The 23003-nt window shown below is 39.3% G+C and overlaps 1 protein-coding gene and 1 long non-coding RNA gene across 2 annotated transcripts in view; one reads left to right on the top strand and one right to left on the bottom strand.

The window, feature by feature from the left end:
• The window catches only part of lamc3 (laminin, gamma 3), a 145956-nt gene that overhangs the window by 56651 nt on the left and 66302 nt on the right, over nucleotides 1–23003 (bottom strand). The window contains 1 exon segment of the mRNA XM_082542337.1: nucleotides 8176–8374. Within this exon segment, the coding sequence (XP_082398463.1) occupies nucleotides 8176–8374 (199 nt within the window).
• Nucleotides 204–1468, top strand: LOC309711855. Its single transcript, XR_014278120.1, has 3 exons — nucleotides 204–812; nucleotides 898–1009; nucleotides 1090–1468. It is a non-coding gene; the product is annotated as an uncharacterized lncRNA (long non-coding RNA).

The following is a 23003-nucleotide window of genomic DNA, read 5'->3' as shown; positions in this document are numbered from 1 at the left end:
GAGTAAGTATACCCTGAGTTAACGAAAACTCTGGGTTTTCGGTTTCACAAAGCGAGTTCAGCTGAAGCCTGAGTGAGTCACTATGACGACACACGCCGTGAAGCTAACCTGCCCCCTAGCAGGTTTACTACAACTAACCCTGACTGACCCCGCCTCTTTGTCGGAAACCTGACAGCAGGAAGTGTCGGACATGGCGTGTCCCTTCCTTGAAGAGCCAGTAGATCGTGAAGCCCAAATTCTCCGCAGAGCTCTCCGCCGGGAGAGAGTGATCAGAGCGCGTTTGGACATTTTATCATTTCCTGATGATTTTCTGTGTGAACGTTACCGTTTCTCAGCACAATCTATAAGTTGTTTGGATAACATCCTCAGGCCATATATTACGCATGTGACACATCGTGGACATCCTCTCAGTTCTGTACATATTATTTGTATTGCACTTCGGTTTTTTGCAAACGGGAGCTTTCTGTATAATATTGGTGACGCTGAGCACGTTTCCAAGGCTACCGTCTGTCGGGCAGTCAGGAATGTTACAGTTGCACTGAAACGTCTCCTGTACTCGTTTGTGGTGTTCCCCGGTCATAGACCCACAAGATTTATCAAAGAGGGATGCCACAAAATTGCAGGTATCAGGATGACCAAAACTTAATTTATGATGTGGTGATACTTGGACTACTACTTAAATTTTACATTTATTTTCACGGTTCCCAGGCGTGATTGGCTGTACAGATGGCACTCACATTCCAATCATTGCTCCTTCAGTAAATGAAGGAGACTATGTGAACAGGAAGTCTTTCCACAGCATTAATGTACAGGTACATAGTTCCCTGTAGCATTTCAAACTAACAAATTATTTCATTATAGTAATGGATGCTAATTTGTGTTCTCTGCACTGTGAAGATCATATGTGATGCTGCCAACATTATCACAAATGTGGAAGCCAAGTGGCCAGGCTCTGTCCATGACTCACAAATATTCCGTGAATGTACACTGAGCACAAAATTTGGACATGGTGAGTTGAGAATACTTTAAAATATATAAAGACCAATTGCTTCAGGGACATTTGAACTGAAGTGTATCCTTCTGTCTTAGGAGAGTTCACTGGCTACTTGCTTGGTGATAGGGGGTATCCATGTTTACCCTATTTGCTTACCCCTTACTCTGACCCTGAACCGGGCCCACAGCAGCGATATAATCTGGCTAATTGCAGGACAAGAGCCAGAATTGAAATGACTATCGGAATGCTTAAGGCCCGGTTCCAGTGCCTGCAAAGACTCAGGGTCACCCCAGAAAGGGCATGTGACATTATTGTGGCATGTGTGATTCTTCACAACATTGCCACAATTAGAGGAGAACACTGTCCTTCTGAACCAAACATCAGCAGTGATCCAAACCATGAACATCCTGACCCTCCCACGGACATACAAGATGGAAGCGCAGTCAGAGACACCATATGTCACAATCATTTCCTTTGACCTATCACCTCAACATGTTGAAAGAAGAATAAACAGATTTTTTGTTCAACTGGCTTTATTGGTCGCCTGTATTTCCTGTACACAAAGTATTAAAAGATGTAAACCTCATAAAGTGTCTCTGTTGCTTCCTCCTCTGTAACAGCTGTCAATGTTTCTTCATTATTTTCCTGTAGTAAAGAAGTTAACAACATTGCTGTTCTACTGTAAACTCATATAATCTGTGGAGTATTACTCACAACTGCATGTTGGTCTGGCTCAACAGGAGGCTGCACCAGATGCAGTACACCATCACCATCAACTGATAGAATATGAGGTTTACACAGGTCACTTATAACTTACAAGGGACCAAATGGCAATTAACAAACATACCAATCACCTTACACTTCATTGTCATTATGCTCTCAAAGACAACCAAGACTGAGGGAAGGCAAAATCAGTAGGAAAATAACTTCACTACAAAATAATCCATTATGGTAAAGAGTTTATCAAATGAATGAGCAGCACTGCAAAGGTGACTGTGAAGAAAGGATGTATGCACATCATGTATTATTTTGAATTTACCCCCTATGTAGGCACTTGCGGGGTTATTGACTCAGAGGATGTCCCCGCAGAGATGCCTTCGGCCACAGGGCGCCCACTGTTTTGGCTGAGGGCCAACTGCTCAGCCTCTGTGAGTGGTGGAGGACCCCCACCTGTTTTTCGGGCCTCCGCTTTTTTTCTGTTGGCTATAACGGGCCACATTTGAGCATACAGAGTAAGCAAATATGTACTTGTAATGTGCTCAGATAATTTCTTACAGAAGATAAGTGCTTACAGAAAGAAAATTAATGTAGCCTCTAACTGCAATTGATTTACATGGGACAAACAGACCAAGCACTATGGCTCATAATACAATTACACCTCACCTGTTTGGACTATATTTTTATATTTCATTTTTACTTGCTGCCAGGAACGTTTGGGGCCTGTTGGGTTGCACCTGCGCTCACATCACATCACAAAATAAAATGTATAAAATAACGAATAAAATAACATATGATAAAATAACGTGTTAAATGGGTGGTAATCCCTAGATCAATGTTTATATTAACACTCACGCATTGGCTATGTTTTGCCATGCATGCTCCCTTTGTTTTGCAGCTGAGGCTGTGTTACTTTTTTTCTGAGAAATTTGCATGTTATCGGCATATGCTGCCATCAGAATTTCGGCCTCAAGCGCTGTAAGATACATTGACCGCGCCTTCTTTCCCTCCGTCTCCATGGTGACTCGCTTAATCTGTGCTCCACTGATCAGGGCTTTATGTATCCTCGTCCGCGCGCTTCACTTGGTGTTAAAGCAACTCCGCGTTGACTGAACTAATTGTTATCAGCCTTTCTGAAACCGAATATTCCGAGTTGGACAGTTCGGGGTTACTCAACCCTGCGTATCGTTTTTCACTCTGAGTTTTCTAAACCGGCTTCCTGAAATAGGGCCCTGGTCTCTGTCATCCAGCCAATATTGCAATTTGTTTGGCTATAACTGATAGGATACGTGACATCTTCACTCTCCCGCAGTCTTCAAACTGTTCATCTGTAGATAGAATTTAGTGCTCGAATCATGTCTGAAGTAGAAGGTAAGACCCCTCTCTAAACCAATCCTTTCCTGTCCTTTCTCAGGTACCTGCCTGACCCAGACCATAGCGTAGCTGCTGAATGTGAATCCAGAGGCTCATCAGTTTAATCTGTGTTCATGCCCACATGTCTTTGAATTGTGAGACAATTCTTTTTTTGTTTGCTGTCTGTATAGGCATTGAAACTAGTAAAGAAGAAAATGAAAATGAAGAGATTTTTATTTATTTTTTGTGCATTTGTTTGTTTGTTTGTTGTGTCTCCTGCTAATTCACTATCAGATTGTTATGTCACTGCAAATGTGCAATCAATTAATGTGTTAAGTGATGTGTTTTATTTTTATTGTTATTAGGAAAGTCCACTGTCAGTTTTCACATCTGTCTTGAGCTGACAAAGTGTAGTATTTGGTAGTAATTGGCATGAATATTTTTGGTATTATGTGTAGTATTTCTAAAACAAATTTGTGGAACTATCAGTTTATTTTCCTCACTGCTTTTTGTGTTGTGTAACTGCTCTCAGTGGAATTCACTGTTTATTTACCTTTTTTTTTTTGCCTGTCCCATTTGGATCTTTAGCCATCAGAATTGCTGTCTGAAGGCCAAGAAAGATGCCAAGCGGATTTACTTTACCAAGTGGATCATCATGGCCTTGCCATATTGGTGCATATGATTGACCTTTATTATAATTATGTATTTATTTGATTTTCGGTTGTTACAAACGGGCAGACATGACTGGGGGACAGGACAGGGAGAAAGAATCAAATAAAGAGAGGGAGAGAAAGAAACATAGAGGGGAGAAGAGATGGTGAGAAAGGTGGGACGAAAAAAAAGAAAAACAAACAAAACACCTGGATCACCTGTATGGAAATAAAAAAAAGAGCAACATAATAAATACAACACCATCACAATAAACTAGCTAACAGTAGATACTAAATATTACATGCTATTGTGCATCACGCAAGATCAACAGCGCACAATGTTCTTTGAGGTAGCAGCCAAGAAAGGTGTAGTTTGTGTCTGTGAACACCTGTGTGTACACCTGTGTGGATCAGCATGCTTGTATTCAAAAGGTTTCTCCATGTAACAATCTGCTAGGGAGTGTGGGGAGCCATAGCCCCGTCCCCCAGGGCAAGAAGCAGGTATGGAGGAGATCCAGGTACCCCCGCCCCCAGAGGGGCAAACCGTACTCGGACCCAGGAGATGTAACCCTTCTCTCTGGGGTGGAGGAAAGCAGACCACCTTGTTGTCTGCAGTAGCAGGGAGGCCCCGCATCCCAGACCCCAATCTGACAGCCAGCACCTCCTCCCAGCCCCGACGGTTAACAGAACGGTGAAGACCCCAAACCTCCCTCTGCCTGCTCATATGTAGTGTTACTGCGTGCTGTTCTAAAGTGCATTTAAAACCCAGGAGGGCATGGTGCTTCCTGCCAGAGAGCAGCACAGTTCCTCCCGAAAAAGCTGTAGCTTTAGATAGGTTCATGCTAAAAGACAAAGCTGTTCCATCTATAAAGGGAGATGTTAAAGAGTTGGAACTGCAAGCTGCAAGTAACATTTCACTGAAATCTTTGTACTTCATTAGACAAAATGGTTTTCTGTGAAGGGAATGCTTGTATTGTGTTCTTTATAATTCTTTGAAGTATTTAAATTTGTTTATTTTTTTTACAAGACTATTTTAGAAGTCTGAAATTGATTAATGGTTGCAAGTAACCTCCGGTGGATGAGATCTTCCTTGACTTCCTTAAGGCTTAACATGCTTTGGAGCTGAAAAGAAAAGGAACCAGAGGATAGATTCCAGCTTCAGGAACATCGCACTCCTCAGCCACTCCTCAGAACATCACATGCTGGAAAGTCTATGCCAGCGTACTGGAGATAAGAGTTCTTCCAATAGTCAAACTTTGGATCCAGGAAAAACAATGCGATTTTCATTCTGGTCCTGGAATGCTGGACCAGCTCATTATCCCTTTAAGAATATTCAAGGATTCGTGATAGCTTGCCAGCTAGTCTACATGTGATTTATGGACCTGGAGTATGTTCCTTTGGGTGTGGTTGTGATTCTTTGGGTTCACTGAGCAATAACCTCCAGTTTGCACTGGGAAATATGCAACTCCCCAGTGGCTGGGATGAGAATTAACATCTTCGAGTCCTGTTTTTCAGCTGGAAAAAAGTGGAGTGCTCACTTTGGGTTGTGAACAATTTGCTGCTACAGGTGTTGGAGGTTAGGCATAGCACCTGCAGTCATGGGGATGCTGTACAAGTCTGCTGTGATGAAGAGACAGCTAAGTGTGAAAGCAAAGCTGCCAGTTTACCAGTAAGTAGTGGTGCAACAATATCTCACGGTTCGGATCGGATCACGGTTTTAAGTCACGGATCGGATCAATTTTTGGATCAGCAAAAAAAGAAAAAATTTTAACATTTACCTATTAACTTATTTAAGTATTTTTTGCCTATTAAAGACATTCAACTCAAGACTCATTCCACGCAATTATATAAAAACAAATTAAGGGCAATATAGGGCAGTACAGGGCTTTGTATCTACCACTCCGCTGTGATATAATGAGCTGTCATGGTCACGTAGCTTTCCGTTGACCTGGAGGTCCACCCATTTGTAGTTGGGCAACAGAAGATGCCTGGGACAGTTCAGCCACAACTTTAAACTTTTCCTGCTCATACATGCTGGATGTGCAACGGGATATCATAGCGTGGCTCAAGCACATTCATCATAGTTTAAACCCCTTGTTTTGCACAACGGAATACGGCCTCCCGTCTGCAGCTAAACACCCCAGTAGCTTTTGTAATAGCTTTAGCCCGGTCGGACTGGGCAGCAAAGGGCTGTTTAAATGCCGCAAACTCCTCTGCTCCTCCACTTGGACCACCAGCGCCGGCCATAACTATCACTTGACAGACTGACCACGCGCACCATACACAGACTTTTCTTTTTCTTCTTTTTCGAATCTTCGGATCACGTGCGTGCCAAACCGTGGAGTAGGATCGGTTCAGATTACGGATCAACTGTGATCCGTTGCACCACTACCAGTAAGTCTACACTCTGACCCTCATCAAAGCCAGTTTAGCTGGTTCTGCATTTTACTGGGATGCCCCCTGAAAGGCAAAGTTTTCCAAGTACATTCTACCAAGAGGAGGCCACAGGACAACCCAGAGCACACTGGAGAGTCTACATCTCTGGCTGACTTGCAAACACCTTGGAGGTCTAGGTGTCTCTGCTGACCCATACCCAGATAAGTGATGGATGGATGGATGGATGGATGGATGGATGGATGGATAAACGTGACTAATAGTGATGTGAAATTTACTTCATTGGTGAAGTTTCAAGTGGAAAGAAGTGGAGTCCCAGGATAAATGTATATAGGTGGAAGAAAGCATGAGAGGCTCCCTTCAAAAAGGAGTCAAGACAGTACAATATAAACGCATGTATGAGTGGAGATAAATGCTTTAAACTACTTCCACACAATTTCAAGATGGTTTCTTACTTCAGTTTATGAGATTTACTTCTACTGTTAAGTCATTATGGTGGCAGGCTTCAGTATCATGACTCAAGCCTTACTTTACAGCTTGTGAAAATATATATGTTTTTTCCTGTTCTGGGATCATCACTTGCTCATATCCAAATACTGTGGAAATTGTAAATCATCTGATACTTATATATTGCTTTTCTACTCAATTTGAGCACTCAAACTGACTTCCATCACAAGTCTTTTTCATCCAATCGCACACATTCATACAGCACTTCTATTTTCTATTCAAACAGTATCAATATGTGGCAAAAAAAGGAAAAAAAAGAAGGATGCATACCAGTATACCAGTCCTTCACATGAACGGAGGACTCAGGGATCAATCCAAGCACCTGAGCTACAGTGTTTAGGTTTCACTTAGGTTTACGTCTCTGATATTTATGTGACCATTTTCATATACTGTTTTTATTTGCTCCTTCAACAGACCAATTTTCTTCTTGGAAATCAATAATGTTTTTCATCCACTAGCTGTGTGTGGAAGCCTGTATCTAATTTCAAGCCTTGGTGTTGGCACGTGAGGCTGCAAAGGGACCACTACTGTCTGCATACACGCTCTACCTCCAGGCTATAGACACACCCTACACTCCATCCAGTGCTCTGCAAGCTGTTGCTATAATCCACTTAGCTCTCCTTTCCATGCTACGACCTGGTCATCCTTCCAGCCCGACCCCCCTTCTCTGCCTCCTTGAGCTTAATAGTGGAGTGACCTCCCTACTCCAGCCAGAACATCCGACTTTTACAAGTTTCTTCTATTAAAGAAATACCTCATATGCCCTCTCTTTCCACTCGATAAATTCTCAAGGCTTTTCTATTTTTGTGGACTAACGTCCCCTTTTTCCACAAGATTCTGCCTTACTTTATAGTTTTTAATTGTTTAACTCTTTGATTTCTTTCCAATGATTTTAGACCAAAATAACACTCATCTATAATTGACTGAGACAGGACTCTTCCAGACACTAAACCAAGGCACAATGTACATTTCAATTCCTTTAATTTTAAATATGTTTATATCGTCTATCCTGTAAAATAGTCAGATGTCTATTCATATTAATGTACAGAATTCACCTGCTTGCTGCTACTACTGCACATTCACCCAATGTATATACTATACTATACATATATATATAAAGAACCTTGAACCTTGAACCTTTTGACCCCAATAGAATTACTATCAGTATCACTTTTGTGAATTTTGGATGCATTTTCTCTGCTCCACATATTACATGTCACTGCAGGTAAGACCATCTGCTATATGTATAAAATGTAAAAATGGAAACGCAACGTGTGCCAGATCTACATGACAGCCAGCGCATGAGGTAGCTGGCTCATCACCGCGTTCATATCCTGACACTCTGCTGGGACGGTGACAGCAAAGTCAACGTGGGTGAGCTGTAATCGGTACTGAATAGGATATACTCTTGTGACTCAGGCGACAGGGAGATGCACAGATTCAAAGCAAAACAAACATATCAACATACAAGCTAAGACTTTGATATTTTCTAGAGGGACAAAAAACTAGAACACATTCAAACACTCAAAAATTATGAAACCTCTCAGTGTGGTCTTGTACCTGATGGTGAAAGAGTGCCGTGGTGTGAGGCCAGGGTGACAACCAAGCACTGGTTGGGATGAAAGGTCAGCAGACAGAGTGATTCCAGAGCCCTCGAGGACCAGGGCGATGTGGTCGGGCAGCAGCTCGGGGGTCTCAGAGGCAAAGGTGATGAAGAGAAGCTGGCCATAGCTGTAGACTTTGTGACCCAGGAATTTCACTAGAGTGGTAAGGGCAGATGTTAGAAAGATGCATGGATGGAGTTTTATTACTGGAGTCTGAGTCAGCTCTGTGCCATCAATGTAGTAAATATAGAGCTAAACTTTTGTGTATAAGCATGGTGTTTTTGGAAGTAGGATTAATTGTTTTTGTGCTTTTCAAAGAATCTGCCAGTTCCTTTCACTTTGAGTTGATGTGTGTGTTCATGAGGGCAGTGGAGTACAAGCTTTTTGAGATCACGTGGAGCACTGCAGGAATCTGCGTGTAATTACCCACCCTCTAGGCTTTGGCTCCTCATATAACAGGACTTCAAAGCTTTTTAGCTACCACAAGATACCCCCCACTACCGCTACCACCCCAAACTGGCCAAAAGAACATCACACAAGAGTTATATGCTTCTGATGTATAAAAATAGGCAAAAATCTTCCACTTTCTCATTATGCAGATTTGAAAAATGTAAAAAGCCCAAGCCATTGTATAGATCCTGTACAGTTTTGCTCTAAAAATGCACAAATTATAACAATTTCTATTTAAAGAAAAAATAAAAAAACAGAAATAAAGCAAGCTGCCGTTCTCTACAATACCTGGATGAGTGAGTGGGCAAAACTGACAGGTTGCACGCTTGGTTGCCATCTTGTTTTTGAGCGTAATGGTGTGTGAAGTACATCCTGAACTCTTTTGGGGGTTGAGAGGGCTGTGGACTTGAAAGAATCGTTTTGCTTGCGAGGGGCCTCTGGCGTCACTCAGAACAATTCACCTGTCTTATCATCTAATATCTGCTCAACCAGGAGCTGGCTTTTATTATCTGGGCTGTGCCCTTACATGTGCAGCTTGCCCTCGCTGTGACGTCCACAAGCGTGTTAATCGATGGTTTTTACTTGACCTCTCTCTCACCTGCCTTTTTGCACTGTGACTTGAAGTGTTGCTTTTCACCAGTGCTGCTTGCAATTACCTGACGATTTGTTAAAGTGCCTTGGTTAAGTACTGTTATACACTATTGCTTTAATAAAATGAAGCTTAATTATTATTTCGATTTGGTCTGGACCGTGTTTCTTCTTTTATCACAGTATGCAAATTATCATCAAGTAAATGATGTTTAATAAATGTATAACACAACAGATTCTTATATAGGTAGTCATGCTGTAGCTTCAGCAACTTTTCCAGTGAGACTTTTGTAACTCTAATGTAAGGATTATTTTTTTTCCAACATGAAGTGACAGACTATTATGTCTAATAAGCTGCAAGCTTTCACACATGTTTAACTCCTCTCTGGAGGGGAGAGGGAGGGGAAACAGGAGGACAAAGGAGGGAACAACTAAGCTGTAGTGCCTCTTCACCTCACTGTGCAATACCTTTTGTGCAATACTTTTGTAAATAGTCAACGGTGCAATAGACTCAATACTTGAAATGTGCAATTCACTTGTATTTTTATTTTTATTCCTATTTATTCTATTTATCCCCTTCGTATATTTTATTTATATTGTCTCTGTATTTATATATATGTGTGTGTGTATAACTCTGTAACTTCTGTCGGTGCTGTGCTTTTTTGGAAATCGAATTTCCCAGAGGAACCCACCCGAGGGATTAATAAAGTTCTATCTTATCTTATCTTATCTTACATAAGAAACCAAGCTCAAAAACCAAGCCAATGCATCACACTTCCATCACAGTTGCTAACATTTTTTTTTCTTTTTTGCAACAATGCATGAACGAGGGATCGGCACTGTGTTATTGATATGTATTAATCCCTATCAGTAGGATTAGTATTTGTGGGAAATGAAAAACAGGCAGTAATAAAAGGGAGAAGGCTTCAATTACACGACCAATCAATAGCACTCGTCTAAGTCTAATAAGGCATCATTCATGTAAACACAAGATCAAAATCAATTGAAACAGGCACAGCGAATCAGAACAAGGATAAGTGGTTTCACAAGCAGCTGCTGAGGACGAAACATTTACTCATTTTGAAATGAGCTGTCGCAGGTCTTAGTGTAATTTCAGAATCAATCGATGTTCCTAACTGTTAAAAAAACAGGTCAAGGTCAAGAAGGAAAAGAGGCTAAGCTAACTCATTGACCAATTAAAGACTAATTCCTTCATAGAGCACCTTCTAAACATCTAAACCATTAGAAAAAATGACCAATATTGCAAGGCCAAGATGTTTAGACCCAAAGACTGAAACACCTCCACATGATGCGGTGATGCAAGGTAAATAATTCAAGTCTGCATTTCACAGCAGTTGATAAACACAATTCTGTTTAAAGCTTTAACACTGATTTATGGATCACATGGGGCAACAGCTAGTTTTATTAGCATTAGTTTGCTGCAGGCTAAAATGCTCCAGCTTTCATTTGGCAGATCATAAGACAACAAATGACTCCAAATTCAGGACTGTCCATGTGGACTGGAGGTTTGGCAGCAATAAAAATATAGATAGTCAAGCAAGATGTGTAGCTGTCTGGCTTGTCATAATGTGCTCTATATAATGGTGTTGCATTTACTTGGTCAAAACTTCTCTACTGGTATAAATTAATATAGTTTTCTTTTCTAAATTTATTTTATTAAAGATGTAAACACAAAAGATTTTAGTAGAAAACACAAAGGTTATAAAAGAAAGAAAGAAATGATCATCTACTAATACACAAATAATGTATCCTAAGACATGCGGCCAAAAAAAGGGAAACATTATTTTGTGTATTTATTTGTATATGTTCAGATGTACAGTCAGTAATTTCTTACCTTTCTATAGGCTTCATGTTTTCAGCTATATTTCTAGTAAACGTTTGCTCATTTATATTTTTAATTAAATAAACTTTTAAAAAAACCTTCTACAGATTAAATCAGCATGGACGTGGGGGTGTTAGGACTAAATATATATATTTAGTTTCACATAAATCTGTAACAAAGCATTGTTTAATAGACAGAGCATGTTTATGCATTCAGTGTTGCTCATGCTATGCGGGCACCAACGTTCAAAGTTACAATTTCCCTATAGCTTATATTTTTTCTCATACAGGGTGACATTTTCTACTATCTGAGCTGTTAGTAAAACTAAACAGAAAAAATGATCACAGCATAAACTACATTTTTCAAAACTTGTTTTACTGTTTTAACAATTGCTTTGGCACTTTTTGTCTGACCACTTTTGTTAACCAGTGATGGGTTGTACCTCACCAAAAGCCTCTAATTCATGTGTCAAAATTAAGCTTTTATTTCGTGGAATAAATGGTGGCAATTACCAAAATGACAAGTTTTTTGACATTGTGTAAGCCAGGGTGGGTGACTTTTTTTTTTAGATTAACAATTTGACTAAATGAGAGTGGACTTATTTGTGTCTCTAACGCTGTAGTCCTATTAGTTTTCTACCAAAGAACATTCTGCTATTGTACATCACTGTAAGGGAAAGGGTAAAAGAAAAAAAGGGAGACAGTTACTCAAGGACTCTCAGTAAAAACAAATGACGTTGTTGTGTCAAAGTTGTGTCAGTTGTATACAGTTTGAACATTCTTGGTCATGTATATCCTCTTAGTCAAAATTAATTGTGTTTCTACAAATGAATTAATTAATGTTTTTACCCTCTAAAACATCTGATCATTATTTCATTGTGTGAGTCATCACTTGCATAATAATTAATCTGTCAAAATCTGAGGTAATTGTAAAACATGCTTATAGAAAATAATGGTAACAGAGCTCTGACAATTTCTAAACATGGAGCAGACAAATTTGTCTATTATAGATTTTATTTGTAACGCCTGTTCATAGAGGAGAGAGAAGTGTAACAATTGGATGGGACGGATGTCCCATTCACACCATTTTGACCCTTTTGCAGTGCAAAGGAGAGCATTGGGTGTGGGGTTGATGATAATCTATGGCCAAACTGAGTGGTAAGATTTCCTGTCATTCCTCACACTGTTTTGTTCTAACAGCAGTTTTATTTTTAGCTGCGACCATGACTGATGTTTTACAAATCTTTGACTTAGCTTCATGTGTTCTTGAACAATACCTATGGATGCATTTCAATAAAATGGAACTTTATGTATTATCTCTGCCATCTTCTCTTTGAGATGACATAGATGAACTCTTTTATAAGGTTCTGCCTCGACTGTCAGTCTCTCAAACACTACACAACAAGGACTCAAAAATGTATCACCACCAGCACCAGATCATTGTTGCACTGTAAAAACAGTCCAGGTAGAGCTAATTTATTTTGGAATCAGACAAGTGTTTATTACCAACATTTGGGTAGTGATGCACTGTAATGAGTAATGTAAGAAACTTGTGCTCACCGAACTATTACTTTTGAAATGATTAATAGGAAATACATACTGAACATCCCGTGCATAACTGTGGGTAATGAGCCCAGTAATACTATTGTGTGACTAAGCTAATATTCTCTCCTAAAGTGCTCCCTTATGGTGGTGAGGGCTTCGTTTTCAGATGTAGCTTGTTGGCTATTATTCTGCTGGGGGTTTGATTTACGTCATGTGGTTCCCGGGAGTTCTCTCTCTGTCTGTAAGGAACTGAGGAACCAAGGGATAATTACTCACAATCCTAATAGACCATCGAAGAATAGCCCCACTTGCAGGCCAATCTCCAAAGTAATGAATCACTATAGAAAAAACAATGAAAGGATTATTCATGCGTAAGTGTGATTTGCAGTCTGTGTATTTCCAAGGATTTATATTCATTCATCATCTCACATGAGAAATTGGGGAGGATTTAAAAATGTAACAAATAAGTAAATAGTGCAGCGTGCTGTATTCATGTGCAACTTGCTTTTCTACTTCATGAAAAATTGATTACTCAATCAACTTCAGTCCCAAATAAATCAGCAAGTTACCACTAAAAATAGGTAACAAAGTAAAAAGTTACTTCAGAAAATGGGATAAAAACAAACATACATACATTTATTTTTTTTAAAAAAAGTCTTCCTTCCTCTTTGAAGTTTTAACTCAGCAAAGACTCTTGTAATGTATATATGGGTTTAGTACCTAAATTCACATTATATAGATAGAAAGAAAGAAAGAAAGAAAGAAAGAAAGAAAGAAAGAAAGAAAATGGGACATGTAATTTCCAAAACATAAAATAAGGATTGTAAAGTAATCAGGTTTTGGATTTGCCATCAAAAATAACTGGGTGATGTTGTGCTATTCTGTACAGTTCATGATACAAAACATTACTGTATATACAAAAATAGATTTTACCCACTAGTTAGTGAAATCCAGTTTTAAAGCTTTAATTTAGCATTTTAGCTGCTGATATTTTGGAATGCTTTCAACTAACAAGTTATTAAGTAAAATAACAATTTTAAGGCATAAGAAACTCAAGCAAGTTCAATTTTGTGTTCTGCAGCATAGGAGACCTTTTAGCTGCTCCCACAGAGACCATTAAGTCACCACATGGTTCCACCTACTGTTCGCATTTCATCCTTGTCATTCTCTCATAAAAATGTCAGTAAAGTTGTGATTGCAGTATTTCAGCATCTAGCAAGCTCTACTTATGATTTTACATTCTTCAAAGGTCAGAAAGAGAAGGCTAATGGATGGATTATGTTGCACTGGTACACAACAGACTGTTACATCCATGGTCACTGCTCAGTTTGGTACATATAAAAGTGAGAGATGCCATTCGAAGAATTAAAAACGTATTTTATGGGAACGATCAGCAAATTGAAGAAATTTCTATCAGATTACACCAGATACTCTATACATATAGAGTTCATCATGTCTCACTGACCATTAAAACTAAAGCTAATGTAGAGTATTTTTCTAAAAAACTGCCAAGGTTTCCAGTTATGCTAGGAATTTCTTCTAGAAAAACTTTGGTATTATATCTTTAGTAAAACTTGCCAAATTCCACCTTTATATTAGTTTTACATTGCCTGGAGTTCGGAAAGCAGCCTAGATGTCTCATGTAACATCTGCCTGTATTGTAGAATGTATTTGGTTAAAAGACCAGAAAACCTCAAGGTGGCATCAGTACAGGTCAGCTGACAACAGCTGGTTTTCAAAGAATAAAAAATATAAATATACAGTCCACCACATAAATTATTAGTCTTTTATACCTCTTCCCAAATCCGACATTCATCCTTGTGCTAAGTTATTAGCAAAAGCCAGCTTGATTAGCATGCTGCATAGTATATATTATAGTATTTTTTATATCACAGAAACAGATAGTTAGTGCAATGCAATGTAAAATGAAATATTATTATTTAACTCACTAAAACCGGGTAAAAGATTTCTTGGATGGGTTGCTAGTATAACTAACCATATGGCTAGTTATAAAATTTTCTGGATAAGTGATAAATAGAAAAATAAATAATAGAGGTCCAATTTAGTGGCCTAATAACAGCTAGTATCCCACTATGCACCCACCTGACACTCAGCAGCAAATCTCTAATATATTTATTAGTGATTTTCATACCTTTAAGTCTTCTATAGCAGTGATTATAGAAATCACAGAAGTTCCCAACTGATAGAGGTGACCTCGAAGTATCCAAATACTAAGTAAACGAAGCTTCAATGCTTCTTTCACTGCTTCCTTTAGCAGAGGAGACCTGGGACCATGCTTTATTAAAAGGGAGGAGAAAAGGCAGTTCCATAATTCATAACAAAGGACCACCTGATAATTCATGAAAATAATCAACATAATAAACAAAGTGTATGTAAATGTTAACTGTAACTACCTTTTCCATTTCATGCCATTACCTGCAGATATATTTTGAGGTTTTAACAACTGCCTCTTAACCTCCCAGCAGAAGATTATGAGCTCTATTAAGTGATTAAAGTGTGTTTAAGGTTCTGTATAATCAGTTTGCATGAATGTCCTTTGCTGTACTGCAGCCTTTAGGATTATCATAATTTCGTTTTTATTTGAGGTCAGCTGCGATAAGTGATGGATAGAGAGAATTTTAATGCAGTCACAGAAATCCTAAACAGGGCGGTGAAAAAGAGTTACACTGGATAACAGCAGGTAAATATTAGAAAATAAGATGTATTGAATGTTATAGGCTATTGGACAGACTTACTAATCAGAGGAAATTACTGTGAGACGAGTGAAGGTCGTTCACATTCTCAGTGCACCTCTCTTCTGTTTTGCAAATTTTTACCAGTTCTACTCACCTTTCCTTCACCTCAATGTTGTTTTCATCGAGGTTGAGGAAAAGAGGTTAGGAAAAAGAAAAGGAGGGACTTTTCAAGCACCCACACTTTACTTATGGACACATGATATTAGTTAACAGATTGTAGACGATAGACCTGCCCTTAAGTTATTTTTTTTTTAAATAAAACAGCTTCATGATCATGTTATTTTTTCAACATTTGCTCATAAGAATTAATGTACTGATAAGTGTATTAGCCTCTTTTTTTGTTTAAAGCAAAAAAGAGGGTGAATGAACCTCAAAGTCTCTTACACTAATGACTCACTCTAAATTAAAATAACTTATATCTTGCTTGTTTTACTTTCAGATATAATGAGGTGTAAAAACGAGTAGATTTAATTTGGTTTGTGTCAGAAAAACCAGGTGAATTCAGGAAAAAAACCGTTTCAGGGCATGGGGCCTTCCACATTAAACATGCAAAATATGCTCTCTTAACTCATTGGTTTTCAAGGTGCAATTTTCATAACCTCTGAAGAGATGCCAGGTTGGAGTGAGACTCCCAGTGCGCCTTTTGTTAAGTTGAACCACTGACTGTCTATGAGCTGTTGGTGGCTTTGTAGAGACAAAACAATAGTACCATCAAATTTCTCATCCAAATCTTGGCAAGAAAATGATTAAATGCATTTCCTAAAATGTCAAAAAGTACTGCTCTAGGCAAAAAAATACCAAGCATTCACTGAGCTTCTCCAATTGGTTGGTGTTCTCTGTTTATCATTGTGCAGCAAATATCACTGTGTTTCGGACTGTTAGTCAGACAAAACAAGATATTTTAAGATGTCATCTTGGACTCTGGAAGCTGAAGGACAAAACTATCAACAGTGAAATATATCAACAGAGAAATTGCTAATAAAAATAATAGCTGCAGCCCTGGGTCATTGCAAATAAATGATGCGTGCATTTGAATGAACAACAACAAAAGCAGCAAAAAGAAACCAGAGCTGCAGTTTGAGCCACTTGATCTCCATTTTGTTTCTATGAGTCTGTCAGAATGATCTGAAGTCCGCTCACTGTGCCACCTTTGACACTGTGCCAGAAACACATAAAGCTGCCATCACAACAAGTGATAGATGCCCGTATAACTTTTGGGGAATGGAGAAGCAGTTCCCAATCAATCAGAGGGTTTAGACTTTGCTCCAACCAAATTAAATCAGCTCCATTTCAATTAAATCACTGCTGCCTCACACAAACCGGAGTCCCACTGAGGCTCTAACATCGACCACCATGCAGGCAATCTGACGGCAAAGGCTGGATGGACAAACCTTGAACTTTTAAACAGGTTCAATACTCTCAGGACTCTAAAAGTCTGACACTAAACTGCACCGCCTGCAGGCGCTCTATGGTCCCATGGTAGCTGCAATAGAAACGTGATTCCAGGAAAGGAAGGAAGATTTTATTCATAACCAAGCTGACTGATAAAGCAAAACACATCACAGAAAGTAAGCACATGCAGACTAGTGTACTACACATGAAATACAGAAGCACAAAGAGCAATTGTATATAAGAGAAATATACTAGGGCAGCGGTCCCCAACCCCTGGGCCACGGACCGATAGTCGTTTGATACCGGGCAGCGAGACCCATATGGAAAAGATATATATAAATCTTATAAAGTTTGTATCTGTCTTGTGTGAAACTTGTATGAAAAGCATACAAGAGTGAAAACAGATATAAGATCCCTTGAAAAATTATATAAATGAAACTTGTATGTTTTGGATGCTTACTAAAACAATATATGAAAGTAATGAGAAAGTGGCCACTTTCCAGAGTAAATCATATAAGTTTTTACTATTTCTTTTCCATATGGGGAGTTAAGTCTCGGATGTGAAATATATGGTTATCGCTATTTTTTTTAAATCTATCATTAACTTGGTTTCCCTGGGTCTTTTCTCGTGTGTTATGAATACATTTTCCTTTTTTTTTTTGTACCGGTACTGGTTTTATTTTGTTGTATTTATCTGCGAGACCTTAAAGACCAGTCCGTGAAAATATTGTTGGTCATAAACTGGTCCGTGGCGCAAAAAAAGATTGGGGACTGCTGTACTAGGGGACTGTGGCTCAGGTGGCAGAGAGAGGTTTTGCAGTTTGGTTCTTGGTCTGCTATGTGGACCCACAAAATCCCCACTTTGAAAAAACATTGACTGGTCTGCTAACTTTTTGGGGGGTTTCTATTGTATCAAGTGTATACCTCTCCTCAAAGTTTCTATTATGTCTTTTGGTCATTGTTAAAAAAAATTTAGATATGCTTTTAAATGGCTAATAAAAAAATTACATGTGATCAAATGGCACTGTATGGTTTCAAGATTTCATTCCTGCTATCCACATTGAGATATTTAACAACATGCAACCAAAGATGGCTTCCAGAACCAAAAGTCCCATGCCTAGAGATGATGTATATTCTAGAGATGGACCGATCCGATATTACGTATCAGTATCGGTCCGATACTGACGTAAATTACTGGATCGGATTTCGGAGAGAAATAAAAAATGTAATCTGATCCATTACAGTTTTTTACAGTCGCTAACAAGCGTTTGTCCAAACAGTTGTCACATTTGCAAAACTCTAAACACAATTAGCACAGCATCGGTCTGTTGTGGCCATACCATTCACACATTTCATGTCGTGTTCACCCAATATGCAGTCAGTGAACACATTTCCACAATGCTTACATTTTCTTAACAGACAAGTTATACCTCCCAACAAAACTATGGACTGTTCTTGTAGTATCTACGAATGTTAACACACAACATCCCACAATAGCAAAAACAATATTCCAAACCTTAGATACAGTATAAAAACCTCTGCTTCTGCAATGATATGTCGGTGGATCCGACATACCAGGCGGTTTTATCCCAGGTGCATCGACTTGGATAACATCAGATGTGATGTTGATGAAAACATGTGGCCTAACCCTGAAGATCGCAGAGATTAGATGCAAATCTTTTGCCTTTTTTTTAGCCCCCCTCCCCCTCCCCCCCTTTTTAGCTTGGCTTTTTGCTGTTGTTTTTTTGTTCAGAATGCTCTTGTGTGTTTCATGGATATTTTGTTCACTGTAAGCAATACTGTAAAACTTTCTCTGTCCTATCATACCGTGTTTCTACTGTACCTCCTGTGGTAAACAGTAAAGAAACAAAAACTTGTTTGCTTTTTACTGGAATGCTTTTGAATGTGAACATTACTGTACATGTGGACATACAGTTACCAACCAAGACATTTCTGGTGTCAATATGGTGGATTGCATGTTTCGCATGCAAATACCTGTGAAACTGAAACATAAAAGTCTATGCAGTTTTTGTAATGTCAATAATAGCCAGTATTTTGAAACCTGGTGTACTTTGATTGACTGCATGTACCTTGTGAAGTGAAAACAAGTGTTATTCTTTGACAGACTAATTTCATTTTGAGTCAGATTTATAGTGTTTTTGTACAGTTAGTGTGTGCAGAGAACGATGTGTTCTAATTTTGAAATGAGGAGTTAGTATATATTTAACAAAGTGTATTTTTGGGAAGGATATTATCCATTTGGCCAATTGTGTTTTGTAGGTGTGGGTCTGTGTTAAGAGTTTAGAAAAAGTATCTGAAGTATGGGTAGGCGCTTGTTAGCGACTGTAAAAAACTGTAAATATCAAAAAAGCACCTCACAAAACTTGCAACACGGCGTAACTCGGCTCATAACAGTAGCATGTTGGAGCAGTATGCAGCACGTGATAGAGCGGCTGTGTGTATTTGTAGCGTAGCTACCAAACCAGCATTTCATCTCCAGGAAGTTATCCCAGAGAGAAGTAAAGCAAGTGTGTAAGTTCATCTCTGAATGTTTGTAAAGCATTCCCACGTTAAACTTAACAACCGATATATGGAGAGACGGCCTCTTCTCTCTCCCTCCCTCTCCTGCTGCTACTTCAATAGTGAAACTGATCAATGATCAGCTGATCGGCTTTTCTGTCGTGAGTCCGTCTCTCTTCTTTGTTTTTGGCCCACTTTGCACCAGAAAGAGGAAACCAGCGGCTGAACAACAGCAGCACGTTTAACCTTGATAAGCTGTTGTTAGAATTTATTTAATATTTCTTTCTACACCAGGATCATTTTCTGCGTAGCTGACGGCTGGTAACTGTGCAGGGGCGGATCTAGCAAAGTTTAGCCAGGGGGGCCGATGGGGCATGAACTGGGAAAAGGGGGCACAAAGACATACTTTTCTTTCTTATTCTCATTTAAAATGTCTAGCTTTTAATAAATAATTATCTGAATCTTACACCCAAAGTCTTAATCTGATGTAAAATGTATAGAAGTCCATTACTTATATAGTAACTGTTAAGTCTAATATACCGTAGTAAGCTATAGTACTTTTTCTTTTGGGAAGGTACCATCTGTGCAGTCTGCAATTCTGTAGAAGAAAGATGTTGAATCTATTTAATTATTTTTGAAAAATAATTTATTTCTGTGCATTTTTTTTCACACTGCATCAAACTAAAGTTGATTACGTCGATTAAGCATCATGAGGTGGAGGGTGGGGGTGGTTCCCTATTTTTTTATTTTGCTGGGAGTTTGCAACCCTATCAGTTAGGTTGCTTAATATTTCTGCTAAGTACTCTTTAAAATACCAAAATAGGGAGGATGGTGCAGGTTTAAGTTTATTAGATTGATCAGTATTGCTGAACTATGAAATATTTTGGGTGCAGTGTATTTTTTTACACACAGGTATAACAGAATAGCTTTAGTGTTGTTTATTTAAACTTGAATATGAACTTATACAAAATGCAGCAAGATATTTAAAAAAAAGTTTTATTGATTAAAAAACACACTATATCGGATTCATATCGGTATCGGCAGATATCCAAATTTATGATATCTGTATCGGACATAAAAAAGTGGTATCGTGCCATCTCTAGTATATTCATATGCAGATGTCCGTGTGTAATTAATGGCAGCTCTGCTGCCATTAGTGTGCGTGTGAGTAAATGCAAAACACATGCAATACGCTTTGTAAAAGTGATGAAGTTTAAAGATGCTATAAAGGCTAAGAGCAGACTATTTTCTGTTTTACAGTTTTTAAGAATTATAGCTGCTTCATATACTTCAGAGAAGAGGACACAGTGGAGTGTGAAGCAGCATGAACCTGTGATCTACTCAGATTACTTGTGTTAGCTCTGAGGGCTCTTGTGAAACCCACACAGAACTTTTCTAAGAGGAATTCTGACATGCTGTTCTTTTATTAGAGTGTTTACACCAAAAGTATAACTGCAGGGCAGTGTGTTTGTGTGGGCAGAACATTACAGGTACACTGCAAGTGAGAAGATCCAGGAAGTCCACAGTGAATGATATATGAGGTTTATGGGGAAAGCTTTGGAAAGTTATCAATGGTGTGTTAACACCAATAAGAAGAGACTCACATGTAATAATATTTTTGCCAAGATCAACCTCCAATTTTAAAGTGATTCCAACACCAAGTGCCAAAAACTGCAGTTGCTCAAATGGCCACTTGAGGCCGGCTGCAAAAGTGATTCAATTCCTGGCAGAAATACAGCAGAAATAAACACGTTTACAGCCTGGTATAAAAAAACAGCTTGGGTCTTTATAGCTCTTTCCCTCCTTCATGACTGCACGGGGAAGTGACTTTCTAAAGAAATTATCCATTTAAGGCATAAAGTTAGGAAAGGTAACCAGTCTGAGTGACAGATGGCTGTCATTTTGTGTAAGGAGCTGGCTGGTTAGTTTTCCCAGCAAGTACTTTTATAAGCAGTTCTGATTTCTTCACGCCACAATTAGCATGGGATTTATTATCAGTGAATTAAGAATGTGCCCTACTAACAAAAGTACCTAGCCAGCGCTAGCAAAGCTCAGCAGTGGTCATATCTGCTAGATTAAAACTAAACAACCCCCCCCCCCCCCACCCCCCCACACACACACCCCCAAAAAAACCCAGAAAACAACAACAGACATTAAACCACCAGGTGATTGCTCAATGCTCACAACCATCTTTTATTTACTGCCTGTGGTCAAGACTAAAGAAACTCCAAGAGGGCACAGATTTTTTTGCAGAGCCTGAAATATTGCCTGTCAGGATGTCTTTAGACGTTATCAGTTTATTTCAAGCATATTGAACTGTCTCACTCAATCACTCAGTCTAAATTGGCTGACTTTTGTTTCTGCTCTGTTTCTCTTCACCTCAGTTTTATTTTTATTCTCATTACTCCCTTTTCCATGTTTGCACTGCACTCCCCGATTTACATTTGCTGCATCTCCCTTCTGTTTTTGTATACCCTTCCAGATGATGAGGCCACTAGACTGAATTACATGCAGACTTAGTTGCAGGTAGTGCTCAGGCTGTGTGAGGCCCTTAGCTGCCACATGCAGCTTGAGTCAGACTGACAGGTAGCCTGGGGCTGATATCACGGATCTTCTTTCTCTCCCTTTCACTCCTCAACTATATGCTGCTCGCCTCCCTTCTGCTAGACATTATTGCATTAAAATTCACTCCCCCCCCACTTCTCCCCTGCTTAAGGCTTAGCAGGTTGGCATGTGGTGCATATACTCAAATCCACACTGCAAGCTTCTCCAACCCATGGCTGCAAGGACTTATGTTAGATGATGTCCCCTTCAGCATGAAACAGTGCTCAGCCAAGAGAACCGCCGTTACTGTCCAGCAGATTCAAGTGGTGACCACAGTTGCTGGAGGCAGGTCAAAGCAACTGTTTAGGGTGGTACTTCATGTTTGTCTGTGATAGTTCCTGGCAGCCACACTCGAGCGTTCCGTCTGTTGAGTCACCGCGGGGACTTGAACTCAGCCTGTGTCAACTGTCAAGCAGATGTCCAGGATCGGAAGGAGGGGAAGTGGCAATGCTTCAGAGAAACAGCGTCCTCAAGTACATACACAAATACTTGTTCGTAAATGCCCACGTATATTAATTTACTACTTGACAGACTAGCGCTGAAAGGAAAATAGAAGGGAGGACAATTTGAGATGTGAGCAAAAATGAAAAAGAAAAAAAAAATAGATCTTCACACAGCGCAGAAGAAGGAACAATTCTGACAGCCCAGCTGGTGTAAGTGATTGTTTGATTGTCATGGGGAATTCAGGAAACTCGACTGAGATTCTTTCTCCCTTTTTCGTTTCACATAGTGTCTAAAAAGGCTGCCAGCCTGGCCAGCAACTCCTTGTTAAACACTATTAAGGAAATATCTGTGACGCCCTGTCCTTCTCCTAGCTATGGCTGATATTTCTGGAGCAGAATGAGCCATGAAGATCCCCCAAAACGTGCCACTCCCTTGCTTTACCAGTTCAATAAAATAACAGATGATTGAATCCCGTCCCTCAAGTGACAGCTCAAGGCGAAAGCAAACTACGGTGACAAATACATTTGCGGCAATCACAGAAATTGTGTTTTGCATGATGTTCGAGGAGGAGTTGTAACTCAGAATTATCTCTTTCTTTGGTGACGAACACTGGAGAGGGATTTCAGCACAAAATACAAATAAA

This window comes from Aulonocara stuartgranti (genome assembly GCF_965226115.1).
Source record: "Aulonocara stuartgranti genome assembly, chromosome: 7".
NCBI lineage: Eukaryota > Metazoa > Chordata > Actinopteri > Cichliformes > Cichlidae > Aulonocara > Aulonocara stuartgranti.
The sequence above is the reverse complement of the archived record's forward strand: the minus strand, read 5'-3'. Positions and strand labels throughout refer to the sequence as shown.